We start from the raw sequence: 19117 nt of genomic DNA, 5'->3' as shown, positions 1-19117 counted from the left end.
AGTTCGAATCATGAATGTAAACTCCATATGTACTACTATACCCTATGCCACAGGGGGTGGTAGAATGAGCAGGAAGGTGCATTGAAGTGGGGCTTATAAAGTATTGTAGTTATTATAATAGACTTCATCAGAGCCCACAAATGGGCCTGAATCTTGGGCCTACAGACTCAAGCATTCCAACCTTTATTTAGCTATGCTTAGACCAGGGTCTATAGTCATCATGGTTATGCTGTATAGACATAGCCTAGAGACAGTCAAACAAAAGCTTCATCTAGACGCGAGGAGACCTAATAAGAGTGACCAAAATAACCAGATCCACTACATCACTAAACAAAAACACTGTCCGAATAACCGTGCATTTACACTTCCTGCTTAATGGAGTGAACATAAGCAGCAACCTCACTGCCGAAAATCCGGTCTCTCACGAGCCGGAACCTGGACATTGTCAAATTACTCCTGGACCATGGAGCCACCATTGACATGATCAATCATCAAGGCTCCACCCCATTGCACTATAGCATCCAATACTGCAAAGTCGAGATGTCAGCCTTTCTTATGGAATCCGGGGCATCACAAAACATTCATGATATGTGCGGCAAGACCACTTTGGATTGGCTGGGTTTACACGAGCTCAGTTCGTTTCTTGATCGAATTCCATGCATAAAATATCACGAACGAACCAGCCAGAGTGACCAGCAAAAAAGCAACGTGGGAAGTATTCGAAAGATGCTGACGGAGCTGGAGCAGCCCATTTGCAAAACTGATATTATTTTGTTTTCTATGCAAGTGTGCCTCGTGCAGTTGAATGACTTGTCTCTTTCAAAGCGATGTGCTCTTCAAAAGGGAACATACCAAGCTGAAGCGCATGGCTTCCTGTTTGAAGGGGAATGTGATATATTCGAAGAGCGCGTCTACAATGTCATGTATATCTGCACAAGGTGTGTAGAAACCTATCTCTGTGAGGGATGTATGCAGAGGTACAAGGAGGGCGCCAGTATTCCATGGTGTCAAGGACACGAATTTTTCGATGTTCGAGCAGATTTGGATAGACCTCCAGATTGTGAATCAATACTCCAGGAGCTAATAGGGGATATCCGGTTGAAGTATGGATGAAATGATGAGGCTCAGTTATAGCAACAATTCTCTTCAGAAGCCCATGCAACAAAGGTGACCTTGAGTACCTTAACTTCTATGTATATTACCTTCTCCTCCTCCTCCTCCTCCTCCTCCTTCCTCTATCTTTATATGCTAAGTTAAGTTAGATATGTTAGTTGATCCTTTTTCTTTCCTTGTTTAGTTAAAAAATCATGCTTTTGCCTAGAGATAGTGCAATAAAATGAAGGGTCTAAAATGCAAATCTCGGCGCACAGTTGTCGAAACAAAGAACGCTTCAACGAATCCCTGGATCTCAGTTTTCGAATCCTCTTTCCCCATCATTCTCCCTGGAATATCCCCTTTAAGTTTCGTAGAGTTCCAGGAGACGGCCTTGTTGAAGATGTAGTCACTAGAGTAAAGACTATGTGTGAAACGCTATAAAAGGCCGGTTATAACTCACATTTAGAGAAAGTCAACCAACTTTCCATCCTCCTTCCTTGATCATATATCACCTTCATTGAGACCTAACAGCTCATCGAAATACTTTGACTTTGTGTTCCGTCGTATCCATCACAATGGATTCGAGTTCTCCTGTGTACAACGAGCAAGTCTCTCCAGAGCATTCCCCATCTCCCAATTCATGGGAAATGCGATATACGTCACTCTCCGACAATTCCAAGCGGATGCTCGGTATCTTGTCCATCTTGAACCCAGATGGCGTTCCCTATGAGCTATTCCGACAAGTTGCCAGCACGGCAGTACGCCGCGGTCATTTGGATCTGGAATACCTGCAGAACCCAGTGCGATTTTACGCATCACTGAGGGAATTGACCTACAAGTCTACCATTGAGGTGGATTACAGCACTCATACTATTTTCATTGTCAAAGACCTGCAGAGAGAAAGCTACAGCCAAATTTGCAAGGATGAATCTCTCCGCAGAACCGTCTTCGAACAGGCCATGCATCTGCTGATTTGCTCGCAGCCAGAAACCGGGGACACGGTGGTGGGTTCGTTGAGGAGGAATTCGGAATGGTCGAAGAGGTATGAGTCCAATATTAAGGCGCTTGTGCAGCACTTTCTGGGATGTCCTGGTGCCTGCGGGGGGCATCAGAATCAGCTCGCAGCTCTAGTCTATCAATGTGCTTTGTATCAAGTCGAACGATCATTGCACAGCGCAGCGTCCGAAACCCTCAAGATGGCGAATGACGTCGTGAATCTCTCTCAAAAGCCTGAAATTCTTTTCATGTCGGACTGCAGACGCCTTGAGGCGCGGGTGTTCAACGAGACGAACCATCCCACGGAGGCAATCAAGGCCAGCCAGGAGTCGCTTGCGTATGCGGAGATGGCCAAGAAACAGAACATGCTTCCCCCCGCGGACGACCGTCTTCCTCGCATTCTCACGGGGTACAGCAATTCACTCAGCCAGCTTAGCCAATTTGATCTGGCGACTAAGGTACAACAGGAAGCGTTGGATTATGTGACAAGGCTCCCGGGATACTTGAAAGTCCATAAGCTTGTCCATGCGAACTGGGGATCTCTTCTATACCGTCTAGGAAAATACGAAGAGGCCGTGAGAGTTCTGTCTCAGAGCCTAGACGCTATACAGCCGGTGGCAATGAATCCTCTAGGACGCGCCTATTTGGCTCTTGGGAAGAATGATGAGGCTTTCCGGGCTCATGATAAGGCCCGCATTGTCAATATCGAACGGTTTGGGCCCCAGCATGCAGTCAGTGCTGTGAGTCTGTTCAAGGTTGGTCAGGTTCTGGTCGAATCCACGAAGGAACCTATGCGAGCACTCAGTTATTTGCGTCAGTCGCTCGATTGCTTCTTGATGCAGGATTCCCAGTATTTCAACAGGATCGGTGCGGCGAGAGCGGCACATATGCTGGCCAGAGCGTTCCAGGAGATGGAGATTTATACGGAGGCCAACGAGTATTTACAGTTTGCGCAAGACTTGCGATCTGAAGTTGTTGGGGAAGTAGATTCGATAGCCGACAGTGATGATTACTATAAATCTCTGATGTTCTACTGGGACCATTGATTGTTATAGAATAGTCGGTGGAATGACTATTTGCTTTGCTATATACTTTTTTCCAAATCGATTCTTTGTGATCGTTTTCTTTTTCGTTTTATTTATTTATTTTACTTAATTTTCTCTTTTTTTTTCAGTATTATTATAGTGGCGGTAAACAATCCTAGAACATTTTAGATTCATGCCCTAGATAGACACCACCATCCATCATCCCCTCTAACCAACCCCAAGTGACTCAACAATAAATCAGTTAATGTAAACCAGAACAAAAAAGACTAAGCCCTCCGTTGCCAAACTTCCGCCCAAAACCCCCCAGCAACGACCCATCCCCAAATCAAACAATGGGGGATTGAAAATGGAAGATGGAAGGTGACACACTATCTTTGTTGCATGTTTGGACAAATCTTGAAGACCGTAGTATTTTCTCCCGTACATTGTGTCGGGGAATGTGTATAGATTGGGATGTATAGAACTGGGTATAAGAGAATCGATCCAGGGAGATACATAACTTGGAGATATTGATCGACTCAAAAGGCTCCAGCTGGTGTTGAAGGTCTGGATGAACTCAGGACTATCTGAAGGTCAATGCCCTGCTATACGTTCAAGAAAATTCCAGAATCTCGGTTTATGATATACAATTACAGAGACTGATCAGGCTTCCAGAGATCAAGAGAAAACATCTTCAGGCAAGCAAGATATCAGACTTTTGTTTAAAAAAAATTTCCCATTTTTCATTATTTTATGATTCCTTCGAATAATCCCTTAACCAACCGGAGCAACGTCGCCCATCTAGAAAGGAAAAGGGCTTTTGTCATTAGAAAAAGGGAAACCCCCCATCATATTGTCCTATAGGAAAGAAACCATTTACTCGTCGTCAACAACGGCGGTGTGGAGACCCTTGGGCTCCTTGACGTTGACAGCGTAGACCATGGAGTAGAGCTTCTCCTTGGCGTTCTCCTCGTCGTTACGCTTGCGAGAGATGCGGACACGCAGACGGAAGGGAACGCCCTTGATACCGGCTTCCCAGACCTTCTTGTTGAGCTGGGGGTCGACACGGACATCCTTGGTGCCCTGGTGTTGGAGAAAACAGAACCCATTAGCCATGATGATCCGTAAGAACGAAAGTGAAGGGAGACAAAAAAAGACTTACCATGGCGTGCTCAGCGAAAGCGCGGATCTCCTTGATGGCGCGAGGGGCACGCTTCTTGAAGCTAACACCGTGCATCTACAGAGTTGAAAAAAAAAAGGAGAAATCAGTCTTCCGCCCGAATGCCATCTTGTGAATCTGTGAAGATGCTAATGCGGCCATAGAGGTGGACTTCATAAAACTAATTCTTCCTTTTTTGTTGGTTTGGAAAACGTCCCCAAGAGAATTGGGTTTTTTTACACTCCTGCTCTTGCCACAATTTCCTTTCTGTGTTTGAGGATTTCACTCCCATCACACACGCAGGGATGATTGTTGCCCAGGTTTTTTGGTTTGAAACCTCTTGGGATGTTCTCCGTCCATGCCTCAAATGTTCGAAAAAGCTTGTTGGTTCCCTCACCGCAGGATGGAATAGATGGAGAATTCCATATTCCGTTCCTTTGGCGATTGACCGAGGTGATGTTTGTTAAGGGATCGGTTTCAACGTACTCTCTTGTGCATGTTGATGGTGTACTCGCGCGACACAACGTCGGCGATGGCCGAACGCTGCTTCTTGCCGGTGGTCTGGACGTTGGACATTACTGACGGGAGAACGACTGTCAGTGGATTTGAAATATGGCGATGAAGATGATGAAGAGACTGCAATAAGAACTCACTGGATGGGGTGGACAGGGGGTGTTGGCTGTCGTTGGCGGAAGTGGTCGAAGTCGAAAGTTTTCTCTCGATGCGCTTTTTCGGCGGACGAAATTCCAGTGTGGCTTCGCTTATCCTCCCCGGGCCCGCTGATTGGCCCGCTCTCGGTCACGTGGTGCAGCGCTGATCCCGCTCCGTCATAGCTTCAGGCATTCAGGCACTCAGGCATTCAGGCATTCAGGCATTCAGGCATTCAGGCACTAACGCACTAAGGTATCTAGGCTGCCAGAATCTACTTGCGGAGGTGAAGAAAACTTGTCTCATCATTCGTGACAGGCTTGAACTAACTAGATTATGACTTAATGAAAAATATCCAATCATTGGCTATTTTTTTCATGTCTGTCGTCGCCGCAAGCTGGGAGCGCCAGACACACTCACGTCCGGGTACAAGTCAAATCGTCGCTGAGTGTAGACCGGAATGCCCTTTCTTGTGTTCTGGATCGTCTCGTTGTCCAGGTCGGCATAGATGATATCCTCCTTGTCCTCCGCCTCCACCAGAAGCTCTGCGCTGGGGTTCGCGACCAGACTGTGACCGTACGCGTGGTACGTGGCACTCATGTCCCGCGCCGGGCTGCACAGGGCCACATACAGCTGGTTGTCCACGGCACGGGCACGCGCCAGCAGCGACCAGTGCATGGGTCCGGTGGTCAGGTTGAAGGCACCCGGGTAGACGAGCATGAAAGCGTCCTTGCGCGCCGCAATCATGGCCGACTCGGGAAAGCGAATATCGTAGCAGATGGCCAGGCCAATCTTTCCATACTCCGGGAGGTCGACCATAGTCAGCTGGCTACCGGGAGACAGCACCTCGCTCTCCTTGAATGTGATCTTGCCGGGGATGTCGATGTCGAAGAGATGGGTCTTGCGGTGGGTTCCGATCAGAGCTCCGGTGGGCGAGAATACCAAGGCGGTGTTGTAGAATTTGTTGGTCGTCGGCTCCAACTCGGGAATACTTCCGCCCACGAGGTAGGCCTTGGCCTCGGCGGCGATAGACGAGAGCGCATGGTACGAGGGGGACTGCTCCTTCGAAGGCGGCGAGGGGATAAGGGTCTCCGCGTACTTGGGGAAGTACTGGGTTCCGTAGGGCGAGTTGAAACACTCGGGGAGAACGATGAGTTTGGCTCCCGCCTGCGCCGCCTCAAGCACCTTTCTGCGCGCATGAGCGAGATTGACGGCCTTGTCGGCACCTGGAGCGAAGTCATCTCAGATTAGCATCCATCGGTTATCCAGAAGTTGGCCGAGTTCCGCATAAGCCATACGCACCGGAGGCAAGCTGCACCAAGGCGAGCTTCAACGGCTTCTTCAATAAGGAGGCCATGTTCAATTTGAATCAACTGTATAGGGTGGATAAGGTAAATTTAAATGACTTTGAAAGAGAGACGTTGAAGGAAGGTAGGACGATCGCCGTGCGGGGAGGGGGCAAAGGAGTCGGAAATAGCTGAGTCCCGAGGTATGCCGATAAGCGATAAGAGACCTCCTTGCCTGCATGATGTCAACTCTTCATCCCTCAGCATGTTTTTTGCACATTTTCAAGATTCCCTCGATGAAAATATTTCCGGAAATGATGTAATTTTATTGTATTCACGTGGATCTCGAATTACTGTCGGTAGCCTTGGAAAGACTCGAGTCTTTCAGTACTTTCTCAAACCCGACTCTTATCCGAATATATATAGAGCCCACTCAAGCCCTTTAGGCCTCCAGCATTCTGTCCCACACTCAATGAGATACACAACTGGGACATTTAGCAACTAGCAACATCAGAGAGCGCCCAATAGTGTACCCGATGGATTATCAACGGGGGTAATCAGAAGAATCTAGACACCCTTACATCTAGTAGCAATATTCCTAGGTATGCAACTGAGTCCGTACGGCGCTGACCTTTGCACTTCCACTCAGAAGGTATCGAAGCAGTCTTACCAAAGCACGAATAGCCTCAAGCCAATCCTCCTTCAAGCATAGGTCGTAGCCCTGCGTAAAGAAGGTCCCTTTGATTGTACCCTGGAAATTAGATTGGTCGTAAAGATTCCACGGGCAATATAGATATAAGACCCATAGAAAAGAATAACAAAGATCTCCTGGTCCTAATAATCGACGCTGATGTTCTTAGCCAGGTGCCCCAGCATTATACTAAGCATCTCTTTTAGAACTTCACCCCATGTTTGACCCTCAAACCACTAACAAAGAGTTAGGAAAATTGCCACAGAAAAGAATTTGATCATTTCATATACATACACCGATATATGAAATTACTGGCAGAGGGTTTTTTTCTAAACCGATCATTGCTGCACCCTCGGTCTAGAGGCATATTGTTTACCACCAATCACGTACTTGGTCTTATTGACCAAGACAGGGAAGCTTTAAATTCATCAACCCTGAAACAACAAGGGACAGTGAAGGGTATTTCAACATACTGAAGCTCGGGGCCTTGTTCCGAGAGGTCAAGATACCAATAGATGGTCTGCATTAATACCTTTATCATCATTCCCTGGGAGCTTATGAACTGTGTAAAGTGCTCTCTCTTAGGAATTTTCCAGTTTTTCCTCGGTAAAGTAATTGTTTCACTTGCGTTCAAGCTACTGGCAAGCCCAATGTCACCAGACTCACCAAACTCCAACTCGGCGCGGTGGCAATGGAGATGATAGAAGAAGTCCCTAAATTCACCTTGTTCTCGTGGCCAGCGCATGGTGCAATCTCCCCCCCATATATCAGTTCTCCCAGCTGCTTCGAACTTGGGTTGATTGCTATTCTCTGAGACTTAGATTCCGACCTTGTCCTGTTTCACACATCTCACTGCATGTCAAGAAAAATGGTTAGCGACCAGTCCAAGTACCTTGAGGGTTTCTGTCAACGCATATGAAGGGCACTTTACCTCGACAGATCCTCCTTCCTCCGGCATACCAATATACACATGCTGGGATTGGATTCCGTCTGCAGCCATTATTATCCTGCATTAGCCCGCGTAGATTAATATGAGACATCACCTAATGATGACGATTACGCATCCCAGCCAGGATGGAGGAGGATTGTTCTTGGACTCACTAGTTGCAGATGCAGCAAACCCCGAGATCCTCCAGCCGAGACCTCCCGAAATACGTAGCTTTCAATACACCGTAATATGGAAGGAGCGGGTCTGGCAACACCGGTCCTCCTTCCTCGTCCTAAAAGGGGAAGTCTTCTCCACACTGCGTATTATGGGAGAAGCGATCCGAGCGCGATTCTAGGCGGAAAACCTGGAATGAGATAATTGTTATTGGATTCCAGATCGAGCAAACCTGCAAGCTAGTCATCCGCGCACCATCCTCGGCCGTCTTTGACTATTCCACGGCTTAAGCTACACGCAATCGATCGAACTGGCACTCCTCACTTGGAACTTATATGCGGATGGCTTGCTTTCACTTGATCTCCTCTAGTTTCTTGTAGGTCCACTTGACAAATACGAAGCGGTGACCGAGGCCCGTTGGGGCCAGTATAATGCGTACTCTGAGTATAATTAGTCCCTGAAGCATTTGTAGTTAGATTTTCTCGGTATACTGAGGTCCCTTAAAGTTGCAATTGCGGGAAGGTAGGGCATCACATGGGAATAGGTTAGTTATTCAGATTTCTCCATTCATCCATGGCGCGGAACTAAGTTTTGGAATAATATTCCTAATATTATTTCCATCTTTAACTCCTTGACGAAGCTCGTGCATTCAGGTCTTTAAGTATATCATGTCCAAACTACAAACACAGACATTAAGAACACGTATATACAAAACTCCGACCGGCCGAGACAGAACGGTCGGTCGCCCTCCTTAAACTGTCGGGTCGTCGATTGTGTCGGGCGATTTACAGACCAAGATTATGAGACCTGCAGATAAGGCTGACTGACGACTGACCCATACTGACTGGCCCAGACTAACTTTCCTATGGCCAATTACGGCGGGCTCACTAACGTGAAGCACCGTGTAGAGGGCCGAACAGAAATTTAAAGGGGTGAACGTTTCTTTATATGTGCGCAGAAGGGTGTATATTCCGAACTACCTGCTGTATTAGTAGAGCTTTATCGACGGGCATACTGTTATACTCATACACCTTCGTATAGCATGTCCCGGATGGGGGCGAGGGGGATATCAATATCCACAGTTGGTAGGAGGATGCCAGAGTCGTCCGAATGGCTATCGCCTGGCATAGATGACGGAAGCGTTCCATTTAACCAGTTTTCAAGTTGTGGTAGAAGAGCGCGTATTTTGTTTTCTACCTCGCCAAATGGTCGAGCCCACTTAAAAGGAGCTGGTTCCATACTAGGAAGCACTTTCTCAGGGGTGCGCTCATATTTATGACCACGCGGCTCGCGGTCGCAATGTGCCAGAGCGGCATATAATACGGGTCGACAGAGAGCAGAGACATGGTCGTGTAAGGAGCTAGCTAATGGGAGCAGTTAGAATCATGATATTGAACGCAAGCTGAATCCAATAAAGTAATACTCACAAACGTGTGAAGCGGCAGTGTCTGTGCCGGGCACGATCGTGTCATCAGGTTTCTCGGAGTTCTGATCACGGTGTTCTAGCACATACTGCAGATCAAAACATTTATTATCGAATGGCAACTCTGATGCAGGAATAGAAGCCCCAAGTGCCGCTTGATAGGACGAGAGGAACCTTTTAAAATCGGTTCTTCTCATGCTGAGGCCCTTATGGGTATCATCTTTCTCTCTCCGAAAATGGTCATATAAAGTATCCGGGCGAGGGAAGCCTCTAAGGCATATCGGGCAGAGGTATCTAATTGATGTCTGTTGTATAATCCTTTGAAGTGTGACAGCTTTCCTTTCTAAATCCGACATGCTCACGCTCTTTGTGATCTCTTTTGCGGATATTGGCAAATGGAAGAATACCCCGCACCGTACTATTCAGAGAATTTGAACCGTCCCTCAGTGGCCTCAGTCCCCACTTTTCACAATACGTGTGGTGTATGCTAAAGATAGAATGCGGTACTCGTTAGCTAGACAAGTAAACACCACCTTTCTTGTCTCTTTTCCCCTCCTCTTTGCAAATTATTTCTGCCCCTATCTAGGAAGTAAACGAACAGATATTAAGCTTGTTCAAAATAGTATCAGATTTTACTCCAGAAAAATCTGCCTCCGAATATTGACGGGTCTTCTCCGCTTTTCTACCCGTTATTCCTTCGAATACCAAGCAATACATCCAGGAACTGCCAGACTCGAATCTGAAAACTCTAGACGGCTCCAAGCAGATCCATACCAATTCTGACGCTCTGGTCAAGCTGGCTGTGTTTCGATAGTAAAATGCTTGCGACCTGGATAAGAGTACAAAGAAGATTGGATTTAAACACTTCACAAATCACGCCATGGTCCGGTATACATAAGCTAAGTTTCTCATATGGTGCCTCGATCCAGCCTGGGTGAAGTAGCAGCCCCAGTGGAAGGCATTCAACATCATTTGTTTGTCGACAAGTTGCTAGAATACTCACTAGATCCGGTAGAACCAATGGTCTTGAAGCGCTCGAAAGCAGCTTCACTGAGCGATACCAGATTCTTCCTCGGATTCGTGGTCTGTCATAGCTTTAGGGCTCGATATGGACAATAAACTCGATTGATAATAATAAATTATAATACCTGGAGGCGTCCACTCTCTCGGGAAAGTGAAGAACATGGAGAGACAAGACCAATTCCAGAAAACCAATCCTCAGGATGCTCCCGAGTTAGAGAACAATTTGATGAAGGAATGGTACGACTGCTAGCTGTTCTTGATGAGTAGAGGGAGCCGGTTTTATAGACCACAGAAGACGATGCTAAGCGGCGTTGAGGCGCTTTACCCGATTTAGAATGCCGTACAAGCTCCACTAACTCATCACCGCAGACTCTGGAAGGGACATTCTTGTCAACGATGGGTTTATCCACCGTCTGAGGAAGTGGGTCTAGCCATGACGAGGTTCTGCGGTACCAACTCAGTTGTTGTAGAATGATTCTTTGGTACACAGACAAGGATCTGGTGAGAGCTTAACGCCCACGAGATCCTGCCTGGAGCTACAACTCAAGATGGTCTACTGCAGCGCGCACTCGAGAATGGTGCGTCATCCTCCCCGTATCCAATCATCAGGTCAGTCATTGAGAATAAGCGCCGATATATATTTCATTACGTACTCTAGTGAAGAGGTTTGGAGATAAGCGCCCACAGGATTTGGATCCTCCAGGCGGTGCGGTTGCTGCCAAGAAGTTGTTAGCCATTCATTCAAGACCATCTGGTGTTGACGTCTCATTTGATCTCACTACGCTGTCTTCATCCCTACTGGTGATGCAGGCAAAGTGGGAAAGCTTATCCATGTGACCGGAACCATCGCCACGGGATTCTTCCTTGAATTCAAGCGGAACTACGACTTTAGTCTCACTCAGCGAAAGCACCAGCTCATTCCACTTGCCCAAGTCAATGCCCAGTATATAACAGATACGGCTGGCACCGGACAACAGTCCGCTGACATAACTGCTCGTGATCGACTGGAGTCAGTTGCGACAATTGTGCCGCCTCCGGGACGCAACGCCAATCCTTTTGATCCATCGGTAAGCCAGTGTCACCATTGGAACAACCATGCATACTGATAAGTGTTATAGGCACCCAACTGCCAGAATTGGATGCGAGACTATATCCAGAGACTTATTGCCGAAGGCCTGGTTACGAGCAGCGCCGGCATACTTGGTTGGCTTGGACTTTGGCTGATATTTGTTTGTTTGAACAGCTGTGCCTGTAGATTGATACTCAGATGATTGTTCATTCGTGAGAAGTCCTTTGGACCTATGTGCGTGACGGAGATATGATAAATGGATGAATAAGGAGAAGAGAGTTGAGTCAAGACAAAGAACCTCAGACTTAGATACGGAAAGAGATGGGATGCTTCATTGTACGATGAAAGCCAAATTAATGACCTTCGAAAGGTGTATGTATTTACTACTAGCTATCTAGCTATCTAGCGCACGATACATAACAATTAATGTGTTGATAAGCGGTTACTTTTGTCTCGATTGCTTCAGATTATATCTACCATATTGGTTCGCCTATCTTACCTCATTCGTATACACATTACATGATCCATTACATAGGCCAGAGGAAGCAGATGGGAGGTGGGGGGGTGAGAGAGACGAAGTCTAACTAGCAGTACATCCGCCCCAAAATAGGCTCCACAACATCCAAAGACGTAAACGAACAGTGGGCATACTCCGACCCATCCCCCGTCCCTGCGCCCGTATACTCTGTAATTTGCTCTCCCTCCTCCCGAGGGATTTCGCCCCAGATCACAGGCTTAAGCGCAGCTCCCTCGTCCTCTTCCGGTGGATGACACGCCGCGCTAATCGCTGCACTACAATGCGTCGCCAACGGCATATGTGACTTGAACTGCCGTGTCCCTAGTCCCAACAACAGGCCCATAGCCAAGATCACCACGGAAAGTGTAATAACGATCGCTATCGGAGAGTAACAACATCCCCGGGATGAACGTCCCTCGTCCTCTTCCCCGTCAACCCGGTACGCCTTGATGTTGACGAAAAAGATGCTTTGCGAGAGGAGCCAATGGACAGTGGCAGACAGGATAAGAAGAGGGATGCTGTACCGGTATGGTAGACTGAGGTAATAGGTCGACCGTTGCTGGCCGCGAGGCCAGGAAACTCTGAGGGGTCGGCGATGTTGCGCGTAGCGGTCCCATTCTGCGGCGACGAGCATGCAGGTAAGGATGCTGTTGGTGAGAAAGTAAAGCGTTGACAGAACAAGTTGCGGTGTGTTGACCAGAAGGACAAGGGCAATCATGTTTGTTGAGAGATTATCGATCATGTTGTTTCCACTGATTTGCCCGAAGTCCAGGCCCATGGCGTACCCAGAGCTGTTTATGGTACTAGCAATGCTGCGGGCGATGAAGTATATGGTTGTGGCTATGCAAGAGATGAATCTGAAGAGCGTCAGTATGTGAGATTCGAATCAGCTCAAGGCAAATAAACATACAAGAATAGGACCATCGTCCAAAGTCTCCAGCTGGCTGCTTGATACCATCCTTTGCGGTGGGGAAGAAGGCTGGGATGAAGTTCAGGGACTGCCGACGTGGACGTCATTGAGAGGTTGTCTAGCGGGTGCGACGTTGGGCTCGGGGTTTGTTGCTGCAGTGTGTACCCTTTCCATCGATCGAGAGTGACAGCAGGGAGACTCCATGCTTGAGGCCCCCGGGTCATTTCTGCAACCGAGAGGAAACATCGGCCACGGGTGGTTAAATCGGGTCGTGTGAGAAATGATGCCAGCGCGTCGCCCACTGTTAACATAAGATCCTGGCGCTTGGCCCGGGCTGTCAATAACATGCAGACGAATTTGGTGGCATTGCATATTATGACGGCTATCGCGATTGGGGGGCTGAAAGATAACAGACAGCGTTGTTCCGCCTTTTCGATTAGGCAGTGAGTCGTACCGATATCCGACATGGATATGGACTCCCCGAATGATAAAAAGGTATCATGGCCGATCAGCTCAAATGTTACATCGGTCGCCCAAGAGCTGTTTACCCAGTGAGACGGTGTGTCTAAATACTCGCGCAGGGCATCACGGTACGGGTTGTAGGCTTTGTTGTAATCTGCTAGTGTTCGAATATCACGTAGTTTGGCGCTGTCGACGTCCTCTAGCTGCAGGCGGTCGCGAAAATTGAATGAGTAGAAATAGTAATCGCTCCAGCGCCCACCTTCATAATCTATGGGGTCGGATACGGAATAGTTCCACACGCGATAGCTCCAGTACTCAGTGCTCATTGGAAAATTGAGCCCTGGGGGTTGACGGGTCTGATTGAAGAGCTCGTATATCGAATCATAGTTGTTGAAAGATCGTATTTTCAGACTACTATTGTAGTCAAAGTATCGTCGATTCGCCACGAAAATAAGCGTGCCATACTTTGTATTGAACTCGACGTTGTACTTGGCAAGGCAATCCGCAATAGTTGTGTTGATGAAGCCCTCGTTGAAAATTTTCGCCTGGACTACTGCTGCATCAGACCCAACCTTGGACAGGAAAGCCTCACGGGCAGTGGCATCATCATCTATCAAGGACTCGGTGGGCGACAAATCATCGGGAATCACGAAAGAGCTGTATTGCAAAGTCCCGAGTGATGAAAAAATGACCGAGTTATAAATCAAATGGATTGGAGTTGAGCTAATGAGAAGCAGCGCCCATAAGATCTTCCGTCGGATGTCCATAACTGTAAAGTTGCGAAAGCTGGAGGTGCCAATGTCCAGCCATCGTGACTTGGCATGGGCCTGATCGATATCGGTCCGAGAAGGTGCGCCCAGGCTCTGCATGACATAGTTGCTGGCTCCGAGAAGCATTGTGCTCAACACGTTAATCACGGCGTGGAGTCCAGTTGCCCAGTGACTGGAGCGCGAGCATTGTCCATTGTATAATTCAGCCATTTGGAACTGTCCTCGATTGGTTTGTTGCCGATAGGCGATGACTGTTGCCGTGATGGCCAGGATGATGTTGATGGCGAGGATCAGGCCGGTGATGCAAGTGCAAATGACCACCCCTTTAATCCAGTCACTGCCTTCCTCGGTCTTTCCGAGTCCAAGCAGTTTGCGTAGTAATAAAACGTCTTTCCATAGTGAATATTTGCGCTTTGATTTATTAGGAAGATTGGAATAGCGAAATTTCTCCCGCCAAGTCAACGGTATACCCAAAACTCCACGCGTCGGATTGCTGTCTGCACCCATGGTATTATGTTCCAAGACAAAGCGGATTGGCTTCGGAATGCAACACAGCAGACACAAAACAGAAGAAAAAGGTCACCGAGACAATCTGACCAGCCCACCTACTGGTGGTCAAGGGAGTTAAAACCACACGGCTGCCTGTCGTGCGATAGCATATGTGCTGAATAGGGGGGGGTAATGGTGGGATCCCACGGCTTCAGCCTCACGGTTAGCCCCGAGTCGCACTGCATACGGTGACCCTTGATCGGTCCTGTGACGCTCAGGCTGAGAGGGCTTGACAGTGGCAGGAGGAAAGTTTGACTGGCTCCAAGATGCAGGGATATCCTTGCTAGGCGATCTTTCGATTGTGCAGGGGGCCTTGAAAAGGAACGATCGACGAGCTGACTTGGAAGTAAGATACGCTTATAACACTATGAATAATTCGCCATGAAAGGGGTGCCGGCACTATCTTTTTTCTTTCCAATCCATCCGCAAAGCCTCATCGGTTTAGAGTCTACGAAATATTGCATGGCATTACCCCGCCCAACGCGTAGAACATTCTCTATGCATATATGCGTGATGTGTTGGCGGAGATAGTAGCGACCAATGTTTGATAGACTGGAAACGAGCTGGCCCCTCACTTGACGGTTTTGTGTGCGCTTGTGATTGATCACAGAGCTAAAAGTAACGTGGCATTCAAACATATCCGCTTTCTAGAACACCTACTGGCTGGTAAAATCAGGGGTCATGACTCGACGTGCATCCAGAATGAGGGGGCGCAGCGTAGCGGTTGAGGAGAGCTGACGTGCCATCATGGCGCCATCTAAAGTCTCCGAAACCAAACGAGGCCAATGCAGACCAGTGAAAAATGAAAAAGAAGGCAAGCCTTTGGGGCTCTATTGATAATGATGAATATAAGAGTCCATCCTAAATCATCTCTTACTTCAGGAATCGCTTTGAAGGGACATTTTATCCAGACACTTCTTTCACCTCACCGACCATAGAAAGAGCCTTCTCGCTTCTCTTTACATGGAGCCAAACTCAGCACGCAGTTTTAGATGTCTAAAGACAATTCAAAAAAAGAAGTGGCATCAAAGCAAAAGCCATTCTTCTAGTTGGTAGACTTGGCGCAGGGAAATCTACATTGACCGAAATTATCACGGGAGCCGAGGGGCTGTCAAGTGATGGAATCCATTCATGTAGGTTTTTGATCTTATTAAGTTACCAAAGTTCTGGACTGATTCTTGCAAGCGACCGATCACTGGCAAACTTTTGATACAAATATTAACGGCGATGAATACTTCATCGTTGATGCGCCTGGCTTCGAGCCTAACTATAAGGGGGAAATATTCCGTCAAATAACGGAGATGTTACAACAACTAAAAACATCCGTTTTCGGTATTTGGTACTTGATCAACAACTTGAACAGACAAGATGGGTTTGACAAGGAGGTGGTAGACTGGTTAATGGCTTTTTGTGGGCAATCGTTTTGCCCAAATGTGACAATTGTGACCACCTTTTGGACAGGGGACGGTGGCATGCTTCGGAATCAGAATAAAAACCTCAAACAGCGACTTGACATAGAATGGCCCCAACTGCAGGCATGTGGTGCTCAACATCATGCCTTTGGGAAATATTATGTGAATGGCATTCCACCGGAGAGCACTATTTCTCTATTCGACCCAGCTGGAAGAGAAGAGCTAAAGCAGCAAGCCAGAAGCATGGTCATACGTTACAGCCATAGTGAATCGACGACATCACACCCACAGATACTTCGGGAGCTCTGTGAACCACGACTCCTGCACAAGACCAGTGCGGGAAGGATATTTCCTCAAAATCAGCAGGTGTCGAGGAGTGGTTCACCCGAGGAAAGAGATGCACCAAGAGATGCACTGAGAGAAGCCTTGAATGTCGAGACACATATACCAAGGCAAGAAAGAGCGGGACCTTCAATGTGGTCCCTCACCCTGGAGGTGTTTGGACATGCACTTGGAAGAACATTGGGTACAGCAATGGCAGACGCGACAGATGGATTTATAAGGAGACACATAGATCCAATTAGAGAAGGAATGGGAGGATTTCCTCCAGCTCGAGCTCCGCATAAAACTGAAATCTTGCAACAATCAGCTCTCGGAGGGAGCATGCAACAAAGCGATCTTCGTCCACTGCTTTCAACCCATACAGCCAAGCATCACGATGGTCCCAGGGACTTCAATCTCAATCCACTTTCTTCATTGGATACAGCCAAGCTCTATGACAAACCCAGTGACTTGAATTCTCGAGAAGGATACTATAATTCATGGGGTTTGAATGACCGCTACCGGGGGTTCAAAGGCACGGCAGAGCAGAATGATGCTCTTCGCGAAGAGATGCACAAGAGATGAGGCAAATGAGAAACAGACGTATAAAACATCGGCCGCTTTAAAATACTACTTTTGTTGCCGACCGAAGAACCCTTATACTAAAAAAGACAACTGCCGCAGCGATGAATGATGATCAACTTTTTGCTACGCGTGCTATAGTCTCGCGCGGGCCATTGTTAGAAGGACAATGGGGAATTGAGCAAATATTACTACGGCCCTGAAGAATACTGAGCTTAAGATCAAGGTGCTCTCTGTTGGCATTTGTCATACTGATATCACTATTGGAAGCACACCTAATGAATATGGTGCATATCCAGGCATGTTGGGACATGAAGGTCAGTTTGACATTATTCGGTTCGCTAGAATTTCTGAACGTTAACATTTCTGTGCTTCAGGCTGTGGAATTGTTCTAGATGTCGGAGCAAAGGTGACGGTTGCTAACACTGGTGACAAGGTTCTTCTCTCCTTCAACTCTTGCAAGTCCTGCTTTTATTTTATTGGGGGCCACCCTGCCTATTGTTCCATGTTCAATCTGCTGAACATGGGCCTCGGCGACTGGCCCAGAGATGTGGCCAGTGACAGAGATGGAGCCCAGTAAAAGGGTCTTTTTTTGGTCAATCGAGCTTTTCCGAGGTCGCCATTGCGTCGGAAAGCTCCGTCGTGAACTTTTCCGGCTATATATCCACAAACGAGGAGCTTAAGCTATTGTCGCCTCTTGAATGTGGCTTGCAAACAGTCGTAGGAGCTATCATGAAGCTTCAAAACTTGGCTGAAGATGATTCCGTCGCGATTTTTGGTCTCGGGCCGGTTGGATTGGCAGCAGTTGTGGCAGGTCTAAGCAGTGGTCATTTTAAATTATAATTATGCTGATAAACAAAAGGCCGCCAAAATTCGGGGCATTAGAACGACCATTGCCATTGATCGGGTTGAGAATCGACTTGACCTGGCAAAGTCTTTTGGAGCAACACATACAATGAATACGACACTGCTTTCAGACGAACTCATACCAAGCGTGCAGAGTCTTACCAGTGGCCTGGGTGTTTCTGTGTTAGTGGATACAACCGCAAACATGAATGTTATCAAACAGGCTATTCAGGCTACAAGAAAATTGGGCAAAGTCTGCATGTTGGGTGTCCCACCTCTGGGGACAATTCTCAATCTTGATATCAATTTCCTTATAGGAGTCAGTTTTCCTGCCCATTTTGGCTACGGGGATAATAACCCTGATATAGTCAGGAAAGCAATTGTTTGGATCTGTTGAGGGCGACGTAAACCACTCTACTGTGAGGCCTTGCACAATTTTTGTTCAGATGTGAAATACTGATGTGACGAACAGTTCATTCCTGAATTGGTGCAATGGTACCGTCAAGGGCTTTTCCCCATTGAAAAAATAGTCAAATATTATCCGGTCAGTTCCCCTATCTGTCCAAGTCATTGCGTACGATAACAAAAAAATTCGTTCAAAATCAAAGGCTGCAGCAATATTTGGAGTGCCAAAGACCACATTCCTTGATCGGTTCAATGGAATTCAATCACGATCAGAAACACGCGCTAGTGGCTATAAATTATCAGCTCTTGAAGAAGAAAACCCTGTTAAGAGACTGCTAGATGCAGATAAACGAGGCTTTTCAATTCGACCCGGATTTCTACGTGGAATGGCGCAGACTCTACTTCGCGAGCATACACAAGATCCGACTACAGTTCTTGGAGTCAACTAGGCCTATTAATTTATTAAACGCCGCCCTGAGCTACGTACAAGATACAATCGAAGAATTTCATATCAGCGGGCAAAGCAAGAGGATCCAAAGATAATAAAGCCATGGTTTGAGACTATACGCGAAGCTATTCAAGAACATGGCATACATGAAGATGATATCTGGAACTTTGATGAGACTGGCTTTACAATGGGACTCTGTACAACCTCTAAGGTTATTACTGCAGTGGGGCGCAATGAAAACCTCGAAGAGTCATCCAAGGCATTCGCGAATGGGTGACAATTATTGAATGTGTGAGTTCTAAGGGAATTGCTATACTACCAGTGGTTATCTTAAAAGAGAAAGAACACTAGGCTCCGTGGTATCAAGAGCCTAATCTT

At 47.3% G+C, this 19117-nt stretch overlaps 5 protein-coding genes across 5 annotated transcripts; 1 reads left to right on the top strand and 4 right to left on the bottom strand.

Moving 5' to 3' along the window:
- Positions 1-1670: 1670 nt before the first annotated feature.
- Positions 1671-3137, top strand: KD926_008588 (tetratricopeptide repeat protein; the record flags this gene model as incomplete). The annotated part of the gene is made up of 1 exon (XM_053101329.1): positions 1671-3137. The coding sequence occupies one exon, from the start codon at positions 1671-1673 to the stop codon at positions 3135-3137; it is 1467 nt and encodes a 488-aa protein (XP_052955125.1).
- Positions 3138-3992: 855 nt separating this feature from the next.
- KD926_008587 (60S ribosomal protein eL31) lies at positions 3993-4851 on the bottom strand (the record flags this gene model as incomplete). The annotated part of the gene is made up of 3 exons (XM_053101328.1): positions 3993-4199; positions 4279-4353; positions 4762-4851. 3 exons carry the CDS (start codon positions 4849-4851, stop codon positions 3993-3995), a joined length of 372 nt encoding a protein of 123 aa, XP_052955124.1.
- A 447-nt stretch (positions 4852-5298) lies between these two features.
- KD926_008586 (carbon-nitrogen hydrolase family protein) lies at positions 5299-6280 on the bottom strand (the record flags this gene model as incomplete). The annotated part of the gene is made up of 2 exons (XM_053101326.1): positions 5299-6149; positions 6226-6280. 2 exons carry the CDS (start codon positions 6278-6280, stop codon positions 5299-5301), a joined length of 906 nt encoding a protein of 301 aa, XP_052955123.1.
- Positions 6281-9025: 2745 nt separating this feature from the next.
- On the bottom strand, positions 9026-9622 carry KD926_008585 (uncharacterized protein; the record flags this gene model as incomplete). Its single annotated transcript, XM_053101325.1, has 2 exons — positions 9026-9366; positions 9430-9622. 2 exons carry the CDS (start codon positions 9620-9622, stop codon positions 9026-9028), a joined length of 534 nt encoding a protein of 177 aa, XP_052955122.1.
- Positions 9623-12101: 2479 nt separating this feature from the next.
- KD926_008584 (uncharacterized protein) lies at positions 12102-14683 on the bottom strand (the record flags this gene model as incomplete). Its single annotated transcript, XM_053101324.1, has 2 exons — positions 12102-12891; positions 12945-14683. The coding sequence occupies 2 exons, from the start codon at positions 14681-14683 to the stop codon at positions 12102-12104; spliced, it is 2529 nt and encodes an 842-aa protein (XP_052955121.1).
- Positions 14684-19117: the final 4434 nt, after the last annotated feature.

The sequence above is a fragment of the Aspergillus affinis genome (genome assembly GCF_023601865.1).
Source record: "Aspergillus affinis strain CMG 70 chromosome Unknown NODE_57_length_199529_cov_86_754292, whole genome shotgun sequence".
Classification (NCBI taxonomy): Eukaryota; Fungi; Ascomycota; class Eurotiomycetes; order Eurotiales; family Aspergillaceae; genus Aspergillus; species Aspergillus affinis.
Note: the sequence above shows the minus strand (reverse complement) of the source record. Positions and strands in the feature narration are given on the sequence as shown.